A 22,965-nucleotide genomic window follows, 5' to 3' on the forward strand; every position below is an offset into this window, starting at 1 on the left:
CCGTAATTCTTTTGTCTGCATGTCTCCTTTTTCCCCACTAGAGGGAGATGTGTGTCAGCTTCAGGGAATCCAGGAGTAGCCTGTAAACACCAGTTAACTGCTTTTTTTTTTTTTTTTTAAGCCAATGGAACTATGGAACTTAATTTTTCTACTACTTATGGGTGTGCTCTTAAAAAAATCATATTTAAAGACTTTTTATTGGAAAGGTAGATCTACAGAGAGAAGGAGAGACAAAGAGAAAGACCTTCTATTCACTGACTCACCAAATGGCCGCAACAATTGGCGCTGAGCTGATCTGAGGCCAGGAGCCAGGAGTTTACTCCTAGTCTCCCACACCCGTGCAGGTCCCAAGGCTTTGGGCCCTCCTCGACTGCTTTCCCAGGCCACAAGCAGGGGGCTGGATGGGAAGAGGAGCCGCTGGGATTAGAACCGGCGCCCATGTGGGATCCTGGCACGCTCAAGATGAGGACTTTAGCAGCTAGGCCACAGTGCTGGGCCCATCATTTTGATTTTTTTTTTAAAAAAGGCTTATTTATTTGAAAGAGTTCTAGGGAGAAGGGGAGAGGACTGGAGGGAGGGATGGAGAAGAAAGGAGAGAGAGGTTGATCTTCCAGTCACTGGGTCACTCCCCAAATGTCCACAGCAGCCAGGGCTGGAAGGCCAAGGCCAGGAGCTTCGCCCCGTCTTCCACGTGGGTGCAGGGACACAAGCACGGACACAAGCACTTGGACTGTCTTGTGACACGTTCTGAGTCCACCAGCAAGGAGCAGCTGATCAGAAGTGGAGCAGCTAGAATGTGAACCGGCACCCACGTGACATGCTGCTGTTGTAAGCAGTGGCTTTATCTACTGCACTGAAATGCGGGCCTCCTGCTTTAATTTTGTATAATTCTGGTTTCGGAGGTTGTATGAAAGAAGCCCAAACAGGAGAAGGGGTAGGGGTGTCTGTGACTTCCTTGCATATTGCCGTAACTTGTCATTTGCTCATGAATTTGTTCTCTTTGACTTGGGTGTGCGCATGGTACGCGCGCGCACACACACACACACACACACACACACACACACACTGCCGGCTGTGTGCAGCTGCAGCGGTGGCCATGGCAACCACACACCACCATGGCTCTGCAGGAGCGCTGGGAATGTGCTGGGAACAGGACTCCCTGTGTGCCCTGCGGTATCCTCCCTCCCCTCTCGCTGCTGCGAGCCACGTGGCCTGTGGTTTGCAGCTGGGGCGGCTGGGGGCATCCTAACGGGGGTGCTCCTGCCCTCTGTGTCAGTGATGCTGCCGTCTGGGTTTGCTGTGGGTCTAGAGCTTTGGTTGGAGAAGCACTGGTTTCCCCCTTTCTTTTCTGTCTACTCCTTGTCCTTTTTGGGGGAGAAGCTGAGCCGTCCTGGGGCTTTGCCATTACCCCCAGACTGGCCGCTTGCTAGGTCTGCTCCCTCCATCTTCTCCAGCTTAGGAGGTTCCTTTGAGTTCTGCCCATGCCCATCCAGCTGGAGACCTTACTTGCTCTGCACCACTGCCCATTGCTCTGGTTTGCTGTCCTCCCCAGTGCAGGGACAGCCCCAGGTGGGGCAAAGCCCAGGGCATTCCAGTTCTGTCTCATCCCTGGTCTCACACCATGCCTGCTCATTGCACATCCTCAAGCAGGGTTTGGTTGCTGGTTTTGTGAAACCTTTTGTTCTCAGGACATGCTGATTTCTATTGTGTGGCTCTATAGGAACTGGGGTCGCAGGAAAGCGAGGTCGGGTGTAACCCGTTTTGCTACCTGTTGCTGGCTCCGCTGGTAGCTTTTTTTTTTGGGACATTGTCCAGCTTCCGTTGCGCTTCTGCCCTTCAGTCAGGCTGATTTTGTTTGCGTTTGTGACTAACAGGGCTTGTTTCTCTTGTCAGAACACGAAGAGGAATTGGACCAAGAATTTGAGCTGGAGACGGATGCGTTATTTGGAGGCTTAAAGAAGGTACTAAGCAGACAAATGATAACCCTTCTTCGTTTGCAAACCCAGTTTCAGTGTGTTTGGAATGCAGTCGGTGTGGGGGTTGAACGAGGCACTCCCTCTAGGCTGTCCCTCTGTCTCTTGTCCTGTTTCCTTAGGATTCCAGAAATCTGACTGTGTGACCTTCTCAACTGTTGCTACACTCTGTGAAAGTTGGGAAGTTCCACTCTGATCTAGCCGGGCCTCTGAGGACCTCCTGTGGCCCTGGGGTATGGGTGACACTGCAGGGACACTGTCCTCTGGCCTTCCAGGGCTTCTGGCTCTCCTCTTGCTGCATGGAGCCTGGGACTTCCCGGGCCCTCTTCCGCCTTGCACTCTTGGCTAGTGGGCTGGCTCACCACAGCTCCTGTTGGCTGCTCCAGTGGGACAGGCCAGGTACTGTGTGCCCTTCAGAGACTCTCCTAGGTGGTCCCAAAGGCCCTGCTTCCAGTGGACTGCTGTTGGGGCACACTGTTCTTCATTCCTTAAAAATCTGTATATTTGAAATATAGAGTCACACAGGGAGAGGGAGGAACAGAGACAGATCTTTCATCTGCTGATTTACTCCCCCAAGGGCTGTGATGGCCAGGGCTGGGTCAGGTGGAAGCCAGCAGTCTGGAACTCCACTTGGGTCTTCCAGGTGGGTGACAGGGGTCTAAGCACTTAAGCCATCGTCTGCTCTCCAAGGCTCAGTAGCAGGGAGCTAGATTGGAAGGGGAACAGCTGGGGGCCGGCACTGTCGCATAGTAGTCTAAATTGCCACTTGCCCTGATGACCTCACATAGAGGCACCGATGATTCCACTGTTACTCCACATCTGATCCAGCTCTCTGCTTATGGCCTTGGGACCCTGCCTCCATGTGCAAAACTCAAAGGAGTCTGCTGGTTCCTGGTTTTGGGGATCAGTCAGCTGTCGCCATTTGTGGAGTGAACCAGTGGATGGAAGCCCCCCCCCCCCCTTCTTTATAACTCTGCCCTTAAGTTATTTGTTCTTTATTTTTTTAAAAAAAGGGTTAGGGTTTTGTTGTTATTCATTTATTTTTTAAAAGAAGTGGAGCAGCTGGGATTAGAACCGGCACACATTGACACCACAGGCGGCAGTTTGATCTGCTTTGTGGACATCATCTTTCTACTAGAAACCCTGTTCCTGGTCACCGTTTTCATAACTACTTGACTGAGAGGCCCAGATTATGATTTGAGGTTTATTTTGCACTGTGTATTTATTTTTGTTTAGTCTTTCAGCATATTTCTAAAGTGATAGCAAGGTTTCTTTTTCCTTGCTCTTACTCCTAAGTATTTTGGGGACCTGATGTATCATTAATTGGATCAGATGTTTTGGGTAGCTTGGGCCATAAAATACAGCTTATGTTCTAAGGTCTGAGCCCCCAGCCCACTATTGTTTCCAACTGGGCATTGCCATCTTCCCACCTCGACAGCTGTGCGTCTTGCACAGAATTGAGGCAACAGTTTGTCTTCTCCGCTCTGTGCAGAGCACCTGAGATCCACAGCCTGGGACTGGGGGAATGTATAATTTGCCTGGGGAACAATGTTTGCGGGTTCCTTCTTCTGCTGGTTCACTCTCCTAATACCCTGAGTCCCTGGAGCCAGAAATGCAATCCAGGGCTGCTACAGAGTGGCAGGAACTCCAAGTACTTCAGTCTCCCTGGGTTTGTTCTGGTGCGAAGCTGCTGGGAGCAGAGGCAGCAATCCAACCCAGGCTGTCTTGGTTGGGGTGGCACGGTCGTAACTGTGCAGAAAAGGCCTAAGCTTAGAACCTGTTTGTTCTTTCAGATCTTTCATTGCAACAGAATTATCAGTCTTGCTAATGCAAGACCTCAAAAAATTAGCTAACAACTCAGATTTGTTTCTCTCCACGGAAATCTTTAGTAAAAGGCGAAAGATTTATTCGTTCTGAAGAGAAACCAGAGTATAGGTTGGGAACCTTACCTCCCTTCCCCAGAGACTTGAGGTTGCTAGTTCACCAATGGTGGCTTGATCACCAAGTTCTGTTTACTGCTTGAAGTTCGTACCAGCAAATTCTGAAAATAACTGTTATATAGTTAGGAATGTCGAGTTGAAATAAATATTTTTTTGAAGCTTGAAAGTGTTGTACTACTTGTAAGGTACTATGGGTATGCAAATGAGGTCTGAGCCTAGCCCTGGAGTTTCCACAAGCCTTATTTACGACGTATGTCCCGAGAGCTACCACTAGGGGGCGAGACAGAGGTCTGACTAGAAGAAATAGTTCTATATTCAAAGGAAGTGGTAGCAGTGTAGGGCGGAGAGGGCTTCACTGAGCTTCCTTAATCTCAAACTGGTCATTGGTACAATGCACAGACCTCATTCAGATTTCGCCAGTTTTACAGGTGCTCATTTGTGTGGGTGGTCATGGAGGGCTTTCTTTTAATTTGTGAGGCAGAGTGCAAATGAAATAGTTCCCCCAAACCCCAAGTGTCCACAGGTGCCTGGGACCTGGCAGAAGCTGAAAGCCAGAATGCAACCCAAGTTTTCTGATGACATGAGCCGTCCCCACTGCCTCTTGGATCTGCATTAGCTGGGAACTGGGAACTAGACCCAAGGACACCAATGGAAAGGGACCCTGGAGACTTAGCTGCTCAGACTGAGCACCCACTCAGGCACTGCAGTTGGATGACGTGGTTAGATGCACACCTTCAGCAACACTAGGAAGATACAAAGCCTCAGAATGCCTTGTGTTCTTGGGAGTCACTTCCACCCTCCCCTGTAACCCTGGCAACCACTGTGTAGAGATGATACACATGTGATACTGGGACTGTTGTGTGTTCTTGGTGAGCGGTTATCCTTCTATAGCAGTGATTCCTGGTGGAGATTCTGTGTGATTTCTCTTTGCAGTGCACCTTGTGTGATAAGAAGCTGCTCCTCCTCTCATGTGGTTAATGTCTGCGTGTGTGTCCTATCCAGCCTTTCACTCGTAAGCTTCCCGACTGTTGTGTTGGAAGTGAATTGCTTGTAGATAGTGGGGACTTAGGTCACTTTATGATCCATTTAACTAATGTGTTACTTAATGTGTTTCATTTGACATTCATTCCGGTTCTTGAATATGTAGGTTTGTGACTTTTTTCCAAGTTTGGGAAAAGCTTACCATTATTAAGTGAATGTTTTTCAGCTCTATACTTTTCCCTCCTTTCCTTCTGGAAAATGTAGTGACACAATGCTGGGACTTGGGGTGCTATGCCCCAGGTCTCTGGCACAGTTTACTTCTTGTCTGTCTTCCTGTTTCTTAGATTGTGCATTTCCTGTTGCTCTGTCTTTAGGTTCAGCAATTTCTGTTTTCTACTTGTGCTGTTGAATCCATCTAATGAATTATGGGCTTCAGTTAACTTTGATCTGCTGATTGTAGTTCCCTAGCCAACCTGCCCTCTGTGCTTTCAGCGTCATTGTATGTTTTATTGAAACTGATGGTCTCCCTGGTTTTTAGCTGTCCTTAATGATGTGGGTTGGGAGAAATGTGCCTAAAAGCTTGCCTGGAACAATGAGCTCGTGTGTTGGGATGTTTTAAGGTAAGTTTCAGGTATCCAAGCCCAGCACAATAGCCTAGGTTAGATCCTCGCCTTGTATTCACCAGGATCCCATAGGGGTGCCAGTTCGTGTCTTGACTGCTCCACTTCCCTTCCAGCTCTCTGCTTGTGATCTGGGAAAGCAATAGAGATGGCTTAAAGCCTTGGGTCCTTGCATTCATGTGGGAGGCCTGGAAGAAGCTCCTGGCATCAGATCAGCTCAGCTCTAGCCGTTGCAGCCACTTGGAGTGAACCAGCTAATGGGAGATCTTCCTCTCTCTATCTGCTTCTCTCTGTATACCTGCTTTCCAATAAACAGAAAACAAGAAATACCAAGAACCTTCCATCCTCGGCATTCCGATGTGCCCTCATCTGGCCTGTCGTGCAGGGGGAAAAATTCAAGGAGAAAAATGGTAATGCAGGTTCACAAGGGTTGCCCTCTTCTCCGCCAGCATTGATGGCAAAAAGAAAAATGTTTTTTTTTCCACACTTAAAATATTTAAATTTAATTATCTTCATCTTATTTGGGAAAGAGGGGGAGAGAGTTCTGTGGGTTCACTCCCCAAATGTCTGCAAGGGCAAGTGCTGAGTTAGACCAAGCTGGGGCCTGGAACACCTTTTGGACCTCCCATGCCTGCGCCAGGGACCCGAGTGCTGGAGCCCTCCCTGCTGCCTCCAGGGGTCTGTGTGGCAGGAAGATGAGGTCAAGAGCTCAAACCTGGAATCCAGGCCAGATACTCCACTGGGGGTTGCAGCTGTCTTCAGGTAAAACACACACCCCTATGTGGGCTTTTGGAAGACATTTCACATACATGGATTTAAACTTGCTGCACACTAGAATAAACTTACCTTATCATTGCTTTTTTTTTTCCCTGCTAACTTTTTGAGCCATACTGCTGTGTAGAGTCTTGCATGATGTAGAGACTGCTAGGAAACAGATACATGGAGAGCTATAAGAAGAGATTGTCATGGAGTTGAGTGACAATTTTCTCTTGATTGGTTGCTAGCAATTTAATAAAGTCCTCTTCTCCCATGAAACATTTCTGCTCTGTGATGACACCCTGGTCCAGGGGGCCGCACGTAGATGATGCATCTGATGGTGAACTGTGCCCTTTGTCCCTGTTCTGGGCAAACCTTTCCACCTGCTAGGCTCCTGCTTTACCCATGCAGGTGGTAAATAGCCTAGCAGACACTCTGGTATGTCTGCAAAAGCAAGTTTTACTTAGGGAGAACATCTTATCTTTAGGAAATGTTGGTTGGGAGAGATTGTTGTGGCTGGAAATTATGAGCAGTAAGATGATTGAGTTCAAGTTATTTTTGAAATAGCAAAGCAGCTGTGGAAAAAAAAAAAACCAGCCCTTCCAATCACTGCTCAATGAATCATTAGCTCGAGTTCATCCAGAGAGCAGAATCTCTTTGGCGCAGAATTCCGACAAAATCAATCTGCTTTTGTGTCTATGAGTGGGGGTTTATAGGCCGTTCAGGTGGGAGTTTGCTGCTTTTGAACGTCCTGGGAAACATGATTTTGATAATGTAGCAAAGGTTTTCTCAGATGACGGGTAACTCCCATGTACTTAGCTATCGGGTTAGTCTGAGAGCAAATAGGATGCAAATAACAGATGGATAGGCGAAGATGTCAGCTTCTGTGTGTTGCTTCTGCAGCCTGCTGGCCAAGAGGGTAGGGAGTTTCATTGGTGTTTCCTATATCAGGAGAGAGAAGGAACTTCACAGGGGATAAGGGTGGTGGTTTTCTGTTTGGTTTTGAAATGCATAATGAAGTGCTTTTGTGGAATGTGTTTGAGCATGAGCTCAGTGTGTTGGTTACCCTGCTGAACGCTCATTGTGGTGACGTAGCTGTGGATTCCTCTGTTGACTTAGAGATCTTCAACATGAGTTGTGTTCCGTTGTAAACCCAGAGCTGGAATCCAGTTAGAAGGAGCATTTCTTCATGCTACATTAATCAGAGTTCCATGGCAGACACCAGGTTCTACTCCTGTCATCTTAAAAAGGAGAATGATTGCAGAACCTTAAGGATATTTGAGAACAATTGAGATGCCAGAGGAGAGGCACTACGGGAGCTCCTAGGACCATTCCTGGAGCCACTGCCCCAGACCGCTGCTGATGCAAAGCCAGATGTGTGGACAGCACCTGCTACAACAGGCAGCCACAGCTCCTCTGGACTTGCTGGACCCTAGGCCCCACCGTGGCTGCTACAGAACAACCAAAAGACTTGTTTCCATTTGCTCAGAAGAGTCCCAGGTCATGTGCTGTGACTTTCAAGGTCAAGGTGTCAGAGAGGACATTTGGCATAGTGGTTAAGATTCTCCCAGGGACACCTGTGTCCCTCATTTGAGAGCTTGGTGTAAGTCTGCCTACTTTGCTCGTCCAGCTTCCTGGTAATGCATAGTCTGGGGGCAACAGTGATAGTTCAAGTACTTGGGGGTTCCTGACACCCAGAAGGAGAGACCAAATAGACCCCAGGCACTATTAGCTTGGCCCAACCATAGCAGCTGTGGGACTCTGGGGAGTGAACCGATGGAATGAAAGATGTTCTCTCCCCTTCTCCACCATCCTTTTAAATAAAATGAAAGTAATTTTAAACATTGCAAAAAAGCGGTAGCATTTGTGTTTGCTTATCAGTAGCAGGATAGCAGATGTGCCAGCTGCAGGGACTTCTGGGTTGTGTGGTCTTCCATCTTCTAATCTCTGAGGATTAAGAAGTCATCCTGGGAGGGGATTGAGACAGTGTAAAATGCACCCATCTGTAGGCTCTGCCACTCAGAGAAGGTGTTCTCTTTGGATGAGAGTGTTAATGGTGGTTACTTTCCCCTGGCCTTCTAAATGTAGCAGCATTTTGTAAAAGTTCTTTTCAGTTTCTTATTTACTAGGAAACAGGATGGAGTGAGGAAGGAAAAGGAGGAGGTAGGAAGGAAGGGAGAAAAAGATATCTTGCATGCCCTTGATTTGCTGCTCAAAGGCCTGCAACAGCAGAGGTTGGGCCAGGCCAAAGACGGAGGCCCAGAACTCAAATGGGTTTTACACATGGTGACACGGACCTGGCATTTGAGCTGTCATCTGTTACTTCTCGGAGTGCACACTGGCAAGAAGCAGGGTTGGAAGCAGAGGCAAAGCTTGAAAATCACAGGCCGCCAGATGTGGAACGCAGGTGTCCCAGACAGTGGCTTAGCATGCAGTGCCACAGTGGTCACCCCTGATATTCCTTAAAGCAGGTGGATTTCTTAGTCCACCGACTCTGGAACTTTTTTGTGGAGTTGGCTGTTGAACGGCTTAACTTAAGGTTTACCTGTGCTTGCCTCTGTTCCCAGGTATACACCCAGACAGCTCAGTTTTATGTTTCTAGGACAACCAAAGTAAAATAGTTTATGTATTTAAATAACAAAACATGTACATAAAAATAGGTGTTATTTCAAGTGTTTTTCATATTGGTTTCATTCATAGTTAAAGCAAGATAAAATCCTTCTTTTAACAGGGCTTTCTTTGTCCACATTTCTAGAGAGTAGTTGATAGGTAGTTTCCTATTGATTGTTTTCCTTTTAGGGATTTGTTACTTGTGCTTGGCTATGGCCCAAAAATATTAAGTGGAAAATTCCAGAAATGATGTTTTAAATTGTGTACTGTTGTGGGTAGTGTCACAAAATCTCTCTCATCAGCTGGGTACATGAATTACCTCTTTGTATCTGCACTGTGTAACTACCCTCCTGTGAAATACTCGATAGCTAGGGATTGCGTTCAGGTTGGCCTGGGGAGCCAGAAGCAGGAAGGCTTTATCTGTGACCTGTCATGTGGTTTGTGCCATGGATGGAGCACTTACTTTGAGCATGTGCCTGGACTGCTTTGTAGGAGTGGGTGTTAATGAGCCGCTCTAGCGGGAAGACAATTTGCTGAAATGGGTGAGTGTATAGAAGGGCTGGTGCAAGTAGGAACTTTTTCTTTTTCTTTAGTATGCTACATGCCTGGATTTAAAATGTAGCTGTGCTGCTTTGTAGCTTTGGGCAAGGAATTTCCCGTCTCTGACTTCTAGGTAACTCATCTGGACTAGAGAGTGAAAACAAAAAAACAAAATTGGACAATTTTATCCCATCCCCATGGCATTGTGGAGAAGGCAAAACCATAGAGGTAGTGCAATGGTCAGTGGTTGGTAGCGGGCAAGAGCTGAGTTGGGAGGGAGGGAAGGAGCAGGTGGAACTTGACCATGAAAGACAGTGGAGCTGTTCTATGTGCTATCGGTGAGCATCCCTAATCACTGACATGATGTGCAACAGTGTCAGATGTTCAGATTAGGGCTGTCCAATTGGTAAAGTCCATGCAGATATTGCAGAAGCCCCCGAATCCAGAAACTGAAACACTTCTGGTGCCAAGCAGCGCAGACAGGGGCAACAACCTGTACCATAATGGGGGTAGGAAGGTACAGGTCATTGTTGGTGTGTCCAAATCCACGCCACATGCGGCAGCGTGGGCCTTGAGCTTCAAAAGCCTGGGCTGTGATAGTGCAGGTCCTTCAGTCATCACCGTTATACCAGTCTGGTGCAGGACAGTAATGAGAGGAGGCTGAGCAGGTGGGGGGATGGAAGCTCACATGGGAACTATTCTTCATGCTCGGTCCTGCTGTGAATGTAAACCTGGTCTTGGAGGTAAAGTCTATTAAACAACCACCAAAGGCTACTTTAACGATCGGTGTGATGAGTAAGACACACTCACCCAGCGTGATGGAAGAACAGATCTGTCAACACCCTGTAGTTACAGGGTACCCTGTACCCTGGATGCTATAAACCTTTTAGTGGTGGCCGGAGCCATGCAGTGGGTGTTGGTGTGTTTGTGTGGTGGTGGTGGTGTGCCGGGCATCTTTCCGGGGAGACTTGACACTTCTTGTGGGTGAGGAATTCTGCTGCATTTTCCTTCTGCAATTATGATCACCGTGCTTTTTTCCATTATACCGAAGCAGGAAAGCAACATCTCAACAGGAAGTTGGAGTAACTGTTTGAGAGACCCTGTCCTGTTGTGTCCCTCAGAGTTTTTGGAATTGAAAACCTTGTAATAAACAGCCATGCTTGTTCACTCATTCAGTTCAGTAAGACTCAAGCTGCAGGTGCTGAGAGCATGCCGTGGTGAACAGGATGGTGCTGGCTCTGGGCGTGCGTTAGCTGGGTGGGTCACTGCAGTGTTGGAAGGGCTGTGAAAACTGGGAAATGCATCTAGTGGAAAAAATATGCAACGATTTTTTAAAAATTGGCATCAAAACAAACTAATGTTTCAATTCGATTCTTCTATGAGCTTTTGTGAGTCCCCTGTGTGTCCTTGCCTGGAGATGATGTGGGGGTGAGCTGAGCTGTGAAGGAGTTTCTGGGTTTCTGGACCTCCAGCTGTGGGGATGGTAACTAGTCATAAAGATTCCTGCCACACAAAATTGCAGACCCTGGGCCAGCTCAGGGCACGTCTCCTGGGGGTTTGTTAGAAACACAGTATTCTGGGGCTGGCATTGTGGTGCAGCGGATTACGTGACGCTGGTAATGGTGGCATACTCTGAGAGCATGGGTTTGAGGCCTGGCTGCTCCACTGTCTATCCTGCTCCCTTCAGATGCACAGGACAGCAGATGATGGCCCAGGAACCTGGGTCCCTGACACTCGCCTAGGAGTCCTGGATGAGATTGCACAGTTCTAGATTGGGCCTGGTTCAGCCCCAGTTGTTGCAGCATTTGGGAAATCAATCTGCAGATAGAAGATTCATCTCTTTCTCTCAAATCAGTGTTTAGTAACAAAAAACAGAATCATGGGATGGATCTTGCAGTGCAGTGGGTTAGGCTGTTAATGAGGAGACCACAATGCTGTATTAGTGCCTGATTTGAGTCCTGTCACTTCATACTTCTGATCCCAACTTCCTGTTACTATGCTTTGGGGGCAGTGGATGGTGGCTCAAGTACTTGTGTCTCACTGCCATGTGGTTTGGGTTTGGCTTAACCTTGACTGTTGTGGGCATTTGAGAAGCAAACCAGTGGATGAGGAGAGGTCTCTTCTCCCTCTGCCTTTCCTGCTTACATTACTAACTGGGGTACGTGTCCTGACCCAGACATGCCCTGAATGCCTCTTCTGCTCTCTTTTAGGACCCAATGGACTTTGAGTGGAGCTTCTGGATGGAATGGGGGAAGAAGAAGCTGGCATGGCTCCTCCTTGGCCACATGGTGGTGTCTCAAATGGCCACCCTGCTTGTCCAGAAGGTAGGATCACAGGGCTTACTCCCTGTTAAGTCTCTGTGGCGAAAGAGCCCAGAGCTGGGAATCAGAACATGAATATCACCCTTGGAAGCCTGGAAAAGAGAAGCATTGTGACCTTAAACATGACAGTTTCATGGTTCTCATCCCACATTTGCTTCTTCCTGGTTATTTTTGAAACCATTCAGCATGGAGTAACTTGAAGCGGTGTTAAGATCATTCTTCATGATCTTGTAATGAGTTGGCTTGTTGAATGTGTGATTTCACTTGCTAGTTCAGAAGCCAGTGAATGACTTCCTTAAGAAGCAGAAATAATCTTAGTGTGAAGTGACAGACACAGCTGTAGCTGTTGAGATCAGAATTCCAGTGGTGCTTTGCTCTTGTCTAGGATTGGATTATGGAATGGGATTCTTTGCAGTGAAAATTGAAAAGTGCTTTCAAGCGGGGGTAGAATTGAAGCATCCTACACAGGATCAATCCGTAGTATCAATACAATGAATGTGAGCTTGGAAATCGGCTAAGTGAAAATAAAGAACAGCCCTATTCTGGCTTGGAAATCAACCCCGGAAACATGCTCGATTTTTAGAGGTTCATGGAGGTAAGGGAACTTGAGGACAAAAGTAGAAGCACCAGGAAGGGAGAAACCAGAGAGTGGGCCTCAACTCGGGTACACGTGTTTAGACATGGGTACCCAGCAGGCATCATTTTTCAGTTCTTTCCTGAAAATTAATACTTTCTGGGCTGACTTCTCACTCTGCAGCCAGGAAATCCCAGTAGCCCAATAGGTCCCATTAAATATGATGTTGGTGAGTTCCCCGAACCCACATGGTTACTGCTGTCTTCTAATGTAGCACAGCCCAAACTGAGTGTTGTCAGGTCTGACTAGCTTCCAGGCTTTATATAATTTTCTGAGTAAGCCTAATCATAAATAATACTCTGTGTGTGTGTTCCCAAGCTAGTGGTTACCTCAGTCTTATAAATGAATTTTTCTTACACAAATTTTTGTGCGGTTTTTTTTTTTTCAAGGCCTCAACGTCTCTAGACATTTAACGTTTTAAGTTTACAACAACATGCTTTTCTCTGTCGCCAGGTTAAAAGGACTTTCCCCTAAATCTGTTTTTTCCATATGGATCATGGATTATTTGCCAGCTTATTTTTTTCTAACCTCTGGAGGGGCAGATGGAAAACATGGAGAGAGTCTTGCAGTGAGACAGCGAGTCTGACCACGGCGGTGTGGCTAAGGGCCAGTTGTACAGTGGCGAGTTCTAGGTGTTGTATTACTTGTGTTTGGGCCTTGGTTCGTTGCTGATTAGCTTTCTAGTCTTGGGAAAGTTTTTTACCATTGCGTCTTGATTTATCATCTGTGAAACAGGAGTCAGTGCATCTTATCTTTTTTTTTTTTCCCATTAAAATATGGTGAGCTTCAGTTAGGATTTTCATCCATTAAAAACAAAGGTGAAATGTGGAAAAAGTGGGACGGAGAGAAAGCCCAAAAGAAACGGTGGAAATAAGTCAGTCATCAGAAACAATAAAAATGAATTCTCAAACAACCAAAAATGAAGACTGTTAGACTAGATGTAAAAGTAAGCAGAAATCAAGGCAGGCCAGGCACAGAACAATCTAGAAATGTGCTTCTGATTTAGCTACGCTTTAAGTAGGACACAAAGAATAAGATGGTCTAGACAAATCAAACCCCTCCCTTCAGCAAGATAAAAAAATATCGTGCAGTTTTAATACAGAGCGCTGCTAGTGGTGGGCAGTAATTTAGTAGGAGAGGGTTTATTTCTTGGAAGATACTATAATTCTAAGTTTACTTAAATGGGTAAAAGAAAGATGGACAGAACCATAAACAGATAAATGTGTGATTGTAGGGAGAGATTTTACTGTGATTCCATCAATAATTGATACAGCAGAAGAAAACTTGGACAAAACAATGAGCAAAATATAAAGAATATATATATTTGCAATATGAATATATTGAATTCAACCATTGGTAAACTCATATTCTTTGTAAGAACATGGAATATTTATACAAATTAACACATCTGAGCCACAAAGCAATTTTGAACATATTTCAAAAGGTGTTTTATAGACGCTTTCTCTAATCCCAATGCAATTAAGTTGGCAAAGTAATAGTGAGATGACTTAAACTCTGATGCATCTGAAAATGCAGATAAAAGCCTATTTCTTAACTCACATGTCACACAAATAACCCTGGTAGAAATCTGAAAATACTTATAAATGAATAGGGGGAAAATTCCAGAAAAAGTATAAATGTGTGGGATGCAGCTGGAGTAAGACTTAACTGGAAACAATAACTACATATTAAAAATGAAAAAGTGAAATTGATGAGCTTAGCATATAGCTTAAACTAAGACAAATCATAAATGGCAAAGGAAGAAAATAACAAAGAGGAGCAGAAATTAGTGAAGTAATCAATGGAAAGATTGAGCAGGGAAAAAGAATGCACAAATACCATTGGCCGTGGAAAAGTAGATGCAACTTACTGAAGGACATTGTGATTCCTGGAAGGAGAGCAGCTATCTATAGTTACCCAAAGGATGAAAACTATCCTGAAAGGACATTGTTACTGATAGTTAAAAATCCAAAAACCTTGGCATAACAGCTAGACTTGTAGAAAACATAACTGACTCATAAAGACTGAATAGTATTGTAATCAGGAAAATATAGAAAAAAATCTATTAGTAAACAACTACACTAGTCTAATAAACCAATTCTTCCAAAAACAAATAATTTGAGTTCTTAGTTTTTTTTTTTAGAAAAAATCAATTTGTCTATTTAATACATTACAAAGACGTACTAAATATGTTATCTAGACTACAGAAAATACACATGGATAGCAATTTGACTAATTATATTGATCTTTCAGAAAGTTCTGTTAGCATTTATTTAGTATGGCTAAATAAATTTTTGTATCAAAGGTAATAAACCACCAAGCTCTGTAGTCCTGGAAAATACGATGCAGGAGAAAATCAATGTTGGATGGAGAAAGATATTCTTGTACAACACGAGGTACAAAGAAAGCAGTACAAATAGCTACATGAAAATTAAAAACTTGTGTTCATCTGATGACGTAGTACAGTGAAAAATGAAGGCATTAGTTAAGTTACTTGCAAGATGACAAATGTTTAGTACACGCAGTGTATTCAGAATTTGGAGAAGAAAACGGTCGCTCACTAAAACATGGTGTGAAATAGGAAGAACTCGTACAAGCACATGCCAAGAGTCTACTGGGAAGAGCATGTTCTAACAAGCGTTTTACAGTAAGATATGATTTCATAATTTCTAATATGGCAGAAACAAGACAAATTCTGTGATTATTTTTAAGTACTGGCTGCCTGAGCTCACACGATATAAACCTACATTGGTACAAGCTCCTTCCCTAGCACATGACCTGAGAAATCCGAAGAGAGTCCTACTGCACAGCTGCCAGTGCTAATCCTGACGTACTCCCTGGAGGCGCTCTCCTGCCAGCTAGGGCACTTGAGCTGAGCATCATGGCAGTGACGTTTGTGATAACGAGAGCTGCAAGCCGCCCGCAAGTTCATGATGTGGGAAATGGGCAAACTGTAGTGCACTATAACTTGAGAATATGAATGAATCTGAGGACACTGAGTTGACAGAGTGAGCTATGGAGGGGTATTTCGGATAAGGTTCTATGGATAGAAAGCTTGCAAGTATGCACACGAAGTGACAAGTTATGGAACGGAGGATTAACTCACTGTTTGGGACTTCTGTGTTTTATATCAGGGGGCCAATTTGAGTTCTGGCTTCTGTTTGTCATCCTGCTTCGTACGGATGTGCCTGTGGCTCAGGGGCTTGGGCTCCTCCCACTCGTGTGGAGACAGATGGAATCCCAGGCTCCTGGCTTCATCTGGGCCCAGCTCTGACTCCCTGACTATTTGGAGTGTTTGGAGGACTGAACCAGCAGATGCAAGATTTCTCTCTCTCTCTCCTCTTCTCCCTTCTCTCTGTGTCTCTCCCTCTCTTCCTCCTTGCCTTCCTCCCTCCTTCCTCTTTTTCTGTTTCTCCGCCTCTCTGCCTTTCAGATGTATCTCAAAAACGTAACTGGTAGCCTGTCTTAAGCTGATGTAACATACGTAGCTGCTATTTCATTTTTCTTTATACTCTTCAAAATTTATGCTCTTTTTGTTGTGTTTAATAATTCACACACATATGTATTTTCAAAGGTTTATTCATTTTAAAGGCATAGAGAGGATCTTCTACCCATGGCTTTATTCCTCAATGCCCACAACAGCCAGGTCTTGGTCATGCTAAGAACTCCATGTAGGTCTCTCACATGGATGGCAGGGGTCCAAGCATTGCTGCTGCTTTCCCAGGCACATCAGTAGGAAGCTGCATCTTTCTCTCCCTTTCTCTCCCCTCCTCCCTCCTTCACCATCCCCGCCTCTCTCTCTCATCTCTCCCTGGCATGAGCACAGGTTTGAGTTGTGAGCCAGCTGCTGGGCAGGGCTGTGTCTGTGGCTGAGCCGCAGTGCTGTTTCTGAGCCCACTTGGCCTCGGAGATGTGGGAACCACAGTTCTGGCCTCACTAGCTGCAGGCTTTCACCACCTGGACTGAATGTTCCAGATGGAACACTGCATTTGGTGCTGGAGGGAGAGGGTTGCTGTTTGTTTTTACTCAGGGTGGGAGGGTGTGTTGCAGCTGTCCATTGTCATGCCTTCTGTGTGGCACCACGGGCCATGCCAGGCCAGAACAGCTACACCTGTGAACCCTGCAGGCTGCTTCTGATCTCCAGGGGGCTCTGATCTCAGCTCTTCCTGGCTGTCCTCCCCACCATGTTTTCCAGAGGGTGGCAGGTTAATTTCCAAACTCTGACTTTTTTGCTTTCTTTGACGTTTTACATTTTCGTTTTTGCCACGACAAACAGTAAAACTTTCCACCAAGCTTGGCCGCAGCTGAAAGCCCCCTTTTCCTGGGTTTTGGCGAGACTGCAGCAGCAGCCAGCTGCCTGGGAAGGCAGTGTGAGTCACAGCCCTGAGCAGCTGCTGTTAGGTCTGTTATGGTTGGATGGCCTGGTGGCCGCTTAGACAGCCGCCTGCCTCTCCACTGCTGCGGTCTCACCACCACCTAAGACACCGTGTTCTCTGCCTAAAAATATCCCGGTGTGAACTTTCTGAGAAGGATGGCTGGCCTGGCGTGGGGAGCCCAGGACAGGTCCTGTGTTGGCTGCTGAATACTCTTCTCTGGACCTCTGGCCCTCATAATTACACCAGCCTGGTGGGGTGGCCTGAACCCCGTGTGGTGGGTGAGGATGATGAAGGAGTTTCCAGATGGCCCTGGGTAGCAGACACTCCTGCCAGGCACGCAAATCTGTGCCCCTGACATGTGTTTGTACTGGTGCTCTTGCTCAGCCTCTCTGAGTGACTGAGGAAGTGGAGGCTGCCCTGGACATGAAAATGAAACAATGGGTTCATTTTGGTGCAAAACATTGTAGAACCCATGTATTTTTTTTAAAATGGTATGCATTTTTATTACCTTGAAGTTTGTGAGGGGCAGAACACTCCTGTCTGGTGCCTACAGTGTTTGGGACTGGGGTAGATCGAAGCCAGAGACAGGAACTCAAGCCAGATCTCCCACGTGGGTATCCAGGATCCAACACCTCAGCTACCACTGCTGCTTTCCATGACTAGTTGAGCAGGAAGCTTGGGTCAGGATCCAGATCTGGGTATCAAACTCTAATGCAGCTCATGGGTTTATTAATGGCTAGCTTGAATGCCTGCCCCTGCATGAATTTTTTGAAGATCCCTTAGTGTGAATAGTCCTCGATTTTTTTTTCTTGCATACACACACATATTTCATTAATTATGTAGTATGTTATAAATCCTGCATAGGATATTGATTGGCTTCCATTGTTTCTTAAGCTGTGCTGTTCTGAGCTGTTTCTTGGCAGGTGAACAGAGAATATACTGCGAGGTCTCTGCCGAGTCCGAAGGCTTTTATACTTCGGCTCTTCCCTGCAGAGGTGAGCTAAGGAGGGAGGTTGCTGCTGCCACTCACTGACCCCAGCATGGAAGGGGCTAAAGGAGAAGTGGAGATGGTGTGACAAGGGGCTGTGTCCACCAGTGTTGGCCTGCGACTGGGTTCTGACTCCCCAGAAACAAGGCTTGTAGAGTATGAGGGGGCTTCAGAAAGTTCGCAGCACTGTGAGATTCAGACAGTGCATGTTTCTGTCAGCTTTCTGAAGTTCCTTCCTTTGCATTCATTCCAGAACAAAGGAGGGTGAGTCCCTTAGTCTTTCTATAGGAAATCTTGGTTTGGCCATGGACACAGCTCAGTTGGTTGTGTCCCAGGAGCCGTCTCCCCCTGGGTGATGAGTGGCAGGTTCCAGGTAGATGCCTACTTCCATAGATGGGTGTGTCTCCATTGTTAACTGGGACGGGTTTCCACCCACACTGGCAGGGCTGCAAGAGGCCCTTATGGGTGAACAGGCAGTCAGCAGCATTGAACGCTTGCTTCTCTTTGATCTGCTCTGCCAATGCTCTGCCAACAGGTAGAGGTGTTCACAGGATGACTGTAGGTTTTCACGCCAGTGGGACCAAAAGCCCAAAGCCTTGGTACCAATTTCCTGTTACCGCTTAGTGATTATAGTAGGTTAAATCCCATGACTCTGGGAAATACACGCATCTGTGCGTCCATCCACACGTCCACCACCTCCCTCCCAGTGGACTGCCATTCTAACATTAAAGACTTGAAGCATGCTAGGTAGGAATCATGCTAGATTTAGGTTCATGTCACTGCAAGATAAGAGGTTTTTTGTGTGCTAGGAAAGACTGTTGGATAGAGTCCTGTCCCTTTTGCAGCTTGGTTTGAGGTCAGCGTGGGTAACAGCAGGGGTGCTGGGCAGGATCCTCACCTGATCGGGGGCAGTGAGATCTGTCTCCTCGGGAAGGCTTTAGCACTATGCTTGGTTGTCGCTATCTATAGGAAGATACAGTTTGTCTTGTTCTTTGTTAGACTTTAAAAAGGTTCCATTCTTGCCTGGTGTCCTTCCCATCTGCTATGGGACACTGAAGAGCCTGGACTGTAAGTTAGGGGTCCGGGTAATTCTCCTCTTGTGCTAGAGCCAAGTTCTCTCAACCCATCCAACCCGAAGCTTCTAATCACCTCTGTTCTGATGACTAGGATCAGTGGTCTTCACAAACTTCATGAAAATTGTATGCCAGGAAAAGACTGTGGAGTTCAAGTTTTTTTGTCCCCCAGATAAACTTATCTTTAATTGCATTTTGCCATGAATTCTTTGAGTCCCCCTATATAACAACCCTGTACATTTCAAATAAAGACCATGAATACCACTTCACATGTAGCAGAATGGCTCAGAAGAACTCTGGGCTACGCTGCATGCTGCTGTAGGGTGTGAGGGTGTGGATACACCGGGACACCCATCTCCTGCTTGGGAAAGGCACAGTGTCTGGGACTGTAGCCCTGGCCGTCTGTTACAGGGTGGAACCTGCCTGTGTACCTAGTAGGTACATGAAGCCTGTGTGTGTATGGGTGTATGTGTTTGATTTGCAACAGGACAAAACTGAAAGCAGCCTAAGTCTCCTTCAAAAAATGTCTATGATTTCACAAACTGTTACACTTCCCCACCATGGAAAACTACTTGCAAATCAAAAGGGAGAAGTGATTGCCAAAGTCAGGGGCAGAGGGTTAGGGCAAAGACATTACTTTGTGGTCCTGAAATTATTCTTCCTTTATTGTGGTGGATCTTGAATCAAGTGATGAAAATGTATGGAAATGAACACACACATGCACAAGTGAGTGCAAGTGAAATTGCAACCCAAGTAAGTTGGGTGAGTTGTAGCCATGTTGCTGTCTCAACTATGGTTTTACACAATTGTTGCCATTGGCAGAAACTAGGTCCGGTTTCCAAGAACCTATCTTCTTTGTTATAATAGTTAGCTATCTCAACAGCAAAAAAAGAGCATTGCATAAACATTGCACCTGATTAGCATTTAAATTTCTTCATTGGTGCCATTTGTAGTACAACATTAAATTATTGTTGGGTTTTATTTGTACACTAGACTTGGTCTGTGTGAGTTTCTGCTTTCTTAGTAAGTGGTCAGTAATTGCAATTATAACTCTCCTTTGAACCTCTTAATTTAGAAGAATTGGGCTTTTTGGACTTTAGGTGAACTTTAAAAACCTGAGCTTGATGTAGAGTGGCCAAACTTTTGTATATTTGTGAGCATGCTCTGTATATCTACTGGATCTCCATGTGAACTTGGAAATACTTAAACTCTTCAATTGATGTGTCAGGGTTTTTGTTTTCTGATAAAAAGAGACATGCTGTTTTTTTTTTTTTACTTGTGAAAAGTTTAAGAAGTGGTTTAGTTGATAGCAGAAGCTTCATATTGACGTTGAAGCTTTTAAACTTAAGAGGCAGACAAAAGTCTGATAAACCCATTAGCACTGTGGAGTGGAAAGTGGTGGGGGCACGGGCCAGGGGTAAAGCCTTGGCGTGTGCGGGTTGAGCTTGGGAACACTCGCCCAGAGCTCAGACCACCTGTGACGCCGCTCATCCTCCGCCATTCCCAGACCCCTCTCTCCTGCTGCTTCCACTTCCAGGCACGTGTGGGAGGGATGGTAGTCGAAGCAGGTATGTCCCAGGGTTGTGACCACTGTGGGAGCTGCCTTGCTACTTGGAGAATGGGGCATGGCAGGCTAACTGCGCAACTGAGATTTCAATGGTGTTTGTGGAGATGGAATTTGTATTAGTCCCTTGTTATGTAAGCTTGCTGGAAAACCTGGGCCAAGCTCCTTGATAGAAGAGGGGGATTATTTTTTTCTGGGGAAGGGGGTCTTCTGGCTCATGGTTCTGGAGATGCCGCACTGGTGACAGCCCTTGCCGCCAGAGTCCCAGGGCAGTACTAAGGCAGGGCAGGGAGCTTGCATGTGTTCTCTGTGTGTCTGAAAGTTTTCTTTCCCCTCCCCCTCCAATAAGACCACCAGGTTGTGGTCATGGTCCTTGGTCCTAATGATGATCTGATCCTAATTGCTTCCCAAAGGCCCTTGTCATTTCTCTCCTAATATGTTTTCACCCGTTTACTATTAATATGTGGCTAAACTCCTGCGTGAAATTAGGGAGAGAAACGCAGTGAAGCCGTGGCAGGATTCCAGCACCGTGTGTCGATGAGAGATGGGAACCAGTGCTGGAGCGAGGTGCTGATGTACAGCAGGTGTGTGGAAGTGATGACTTTTGCATTAGCCACTTCTCTCCTCCCCACACCCCTCGTCTGCCAGGAGTGTTTAAGGCTGATTTGCCACTGCTCCTTCTGGAGGATAATGAGGCTGGCAGTGAGTGTGAGCCCCGAGGCTGAGCATTCTTTGTGGTCCTCTCGGCAGGGTTCAGTGTTGGCTGCTGGCGAGAGTAGGGGAGAAGGTGGTCTGCTCTCATGGTGTTTTTTTGAGACCACTGTTCAGATCATCATGGCATGTCTCAAGCAGATGTGGCTCACACAAGCACCAGTCTTTCCTGAAGGTTCTTTCAGCCTTTTCCAAGTTGAAGCAGCTGCGGGCTGTGGTATGTGCCTAAATGATCCCAGAAAACAGACTTTTTTCCGAAGGAATCAAATAACACTTAATAAAAATGTCCCTGTGTAGATGTCCATAGCCATACATGCATGGAAAAGAATTCCAGTGTTAAATGCTATAGGTTATGTTGAAAAAGAGTCCTCCCCTCCTTTTTCTTCATTTGTTAAAATTACCTCTTAAAATAGTCTTTGCCGCCCTCGTTCTGACTGGACTCTGCCCAGAAGTGAGTGAGTGGGGGAAAATCTGAGGTAAATTTATGTGTCTGTTTCCCATGATTAGTAGGATGGAAAAATATATAAATGAACTTGAGATTTTTCTGGTTTCCTTGGGAGTTGAAGGTGTTTGGCCGAGTGTCGCATTTAGAATGCTCTCTTGGGCTAGAGTTTAGGCTTAGGAAAGAACAGTGTTCGGTTGATGATCTGGAAGATTCAGTGTCTGAGGGCAGGAGTCACAGTTCACATCCTGCAGCTGCCTTTCCTTGAAAGAAGCCTTGTTGTTCTGGCCAGAATGGAGTCCAGGCATGCCCCATTTGCACATGAAACACATTGTGTAAGGGCCCGTCAGGAGGTATCCCATTTCCCTCCTAGGTGTAACAGCATGTGTCCCAGGAGACAGGCCTGTGTCTGCAGACGCTGCTGGAAGCATTCTGCATGCATTAGCTTGTCTATCCCCACACCCACCGCACGAAGGAGATGTTATTCTTATCCCAGTTTTCTGTAGGAAGATACGAAGGCACAGAGATTCAGTAACTGGCCTGAGGTCACACAGCTAGTAAACAGGGCACCAGCATTTGAGGTTAGGCGGTTGGATGTCGAGTGCGAGTCACCAAGCCACGAGAGTATGCTGCTTCTCAGTGTTCAAACGTTCCTGTGGTTTTAATTTAGTTTTCAGAAGTGTTCTTCATTCATGTCAGATGGAGGTGGGGGAAAGGTATTGATGTTCCATCGCGGGTTTACTCCTCAAATACTTGCAGCCGTTGGGGCTGGGCCAGGCTCAAGCCAGGAGCCAGGAAGTCTGGGTGTCCTGCTGCACAGGAGGAACCCAGGAGCCTGGGCCATTGTAGGCTGCATCCTAGGCGCATGAGCAGGAAGCTGTTAGGAGCTACAAGTGGGACTTGGCCCCAGGCCCACTAACGTGGGAGAAGGATTTTTCATGTGGCGGCTTGGTGCACTGTGCTACGATTCCCATTGCCCTCCCCACCCCCCACCACTGCAGTTTTAAAATAAGGATTTCCCAGTCAGCTATGACTTGAGCGTATATTTTTAAAAGCAGAAGCATGTGATTTTTTCCCATTTATTTATAATAACTGTAAAATGGAAAATAGGACATGTTCTGTTAATTTTTCTAAAGTGGGAATAAAAGCACCAGTTATATTGATGATGCAGAGTCCTCAGTATTACATTAAATAGGGCAGATAGATTTTTTATTACATAAATCTGACCATAAACAACATGCTACAAATGTCATCTGATGCTTCATGTTGAGTGTCTGACTTGGATTGGAGAAGGGCCGCAGAGCTTGGAGTGGCTGAGACATGTGTACAAAGGCTGCTGGTCATTTGGGTTTCTGAGGTGAGTGTGTGCCTCAGTCGCGCAGTGTGGTGGTTTATCCAGCTGTTTTCTGGTCTCTAGTTTCTAGTTTCTAGTTTCT

At 46.2% G+C, this 22,965-nt stretch overlaps 1 protein-coding gene and 1 non-coding gene across 2 annotated transcripts in view; one reads left to right on the forward strand and one right to left on the reverse strand.

Moving 5' to 3' along the window:
- The window catches only part of HHAT (hedgehog acyltransferase), a 257,631-nt gene that overhangs the window by 19,638 nt on the left and 215,028 nt on the right, over nt 1-22,965 (forward strand). Inside the window, exons 3-4 of the mRNA XM_040985615.1 lie at nt 1,894-1,961; nt 11,631-11,744. Of these exons, the coding sequence (XP_040841549.1) occupies nt 1,894-1,961; nt 11,631-11,744 (182 nt within the window). The remainder of the gene's footprint in view (nt 1-1,893; nt 1,962-11,630; nt 11,745-22,965) is intronic.
- LOC121160127 lies at nt 3,791-3,906 on the reverse strand. The gene has a single exon (XR_005884488.1). It is a non-coding gene; the product is annotated as a U5 spliceosomal RNA (small nuclear RNA).

This window comes from Ochotona curzoniae, unplaced genomic scaffold (genome assembly GCF_017591425.1).
Source record: "Ochotona curzoniae isolate NIBS_2020 unplaced genomic scaffold, NIBS_Ocur_1.0 contig_430, whole genome shotgun sequence".
In the NCBI taxonomy this organism is placed as follows: domain Eukaryota; kingdom Metazoa; phylum Chordata; class Mammalia; order Lagomorpha; family Ochotonidae; genus Ochotona; species Ochotona curzoniae.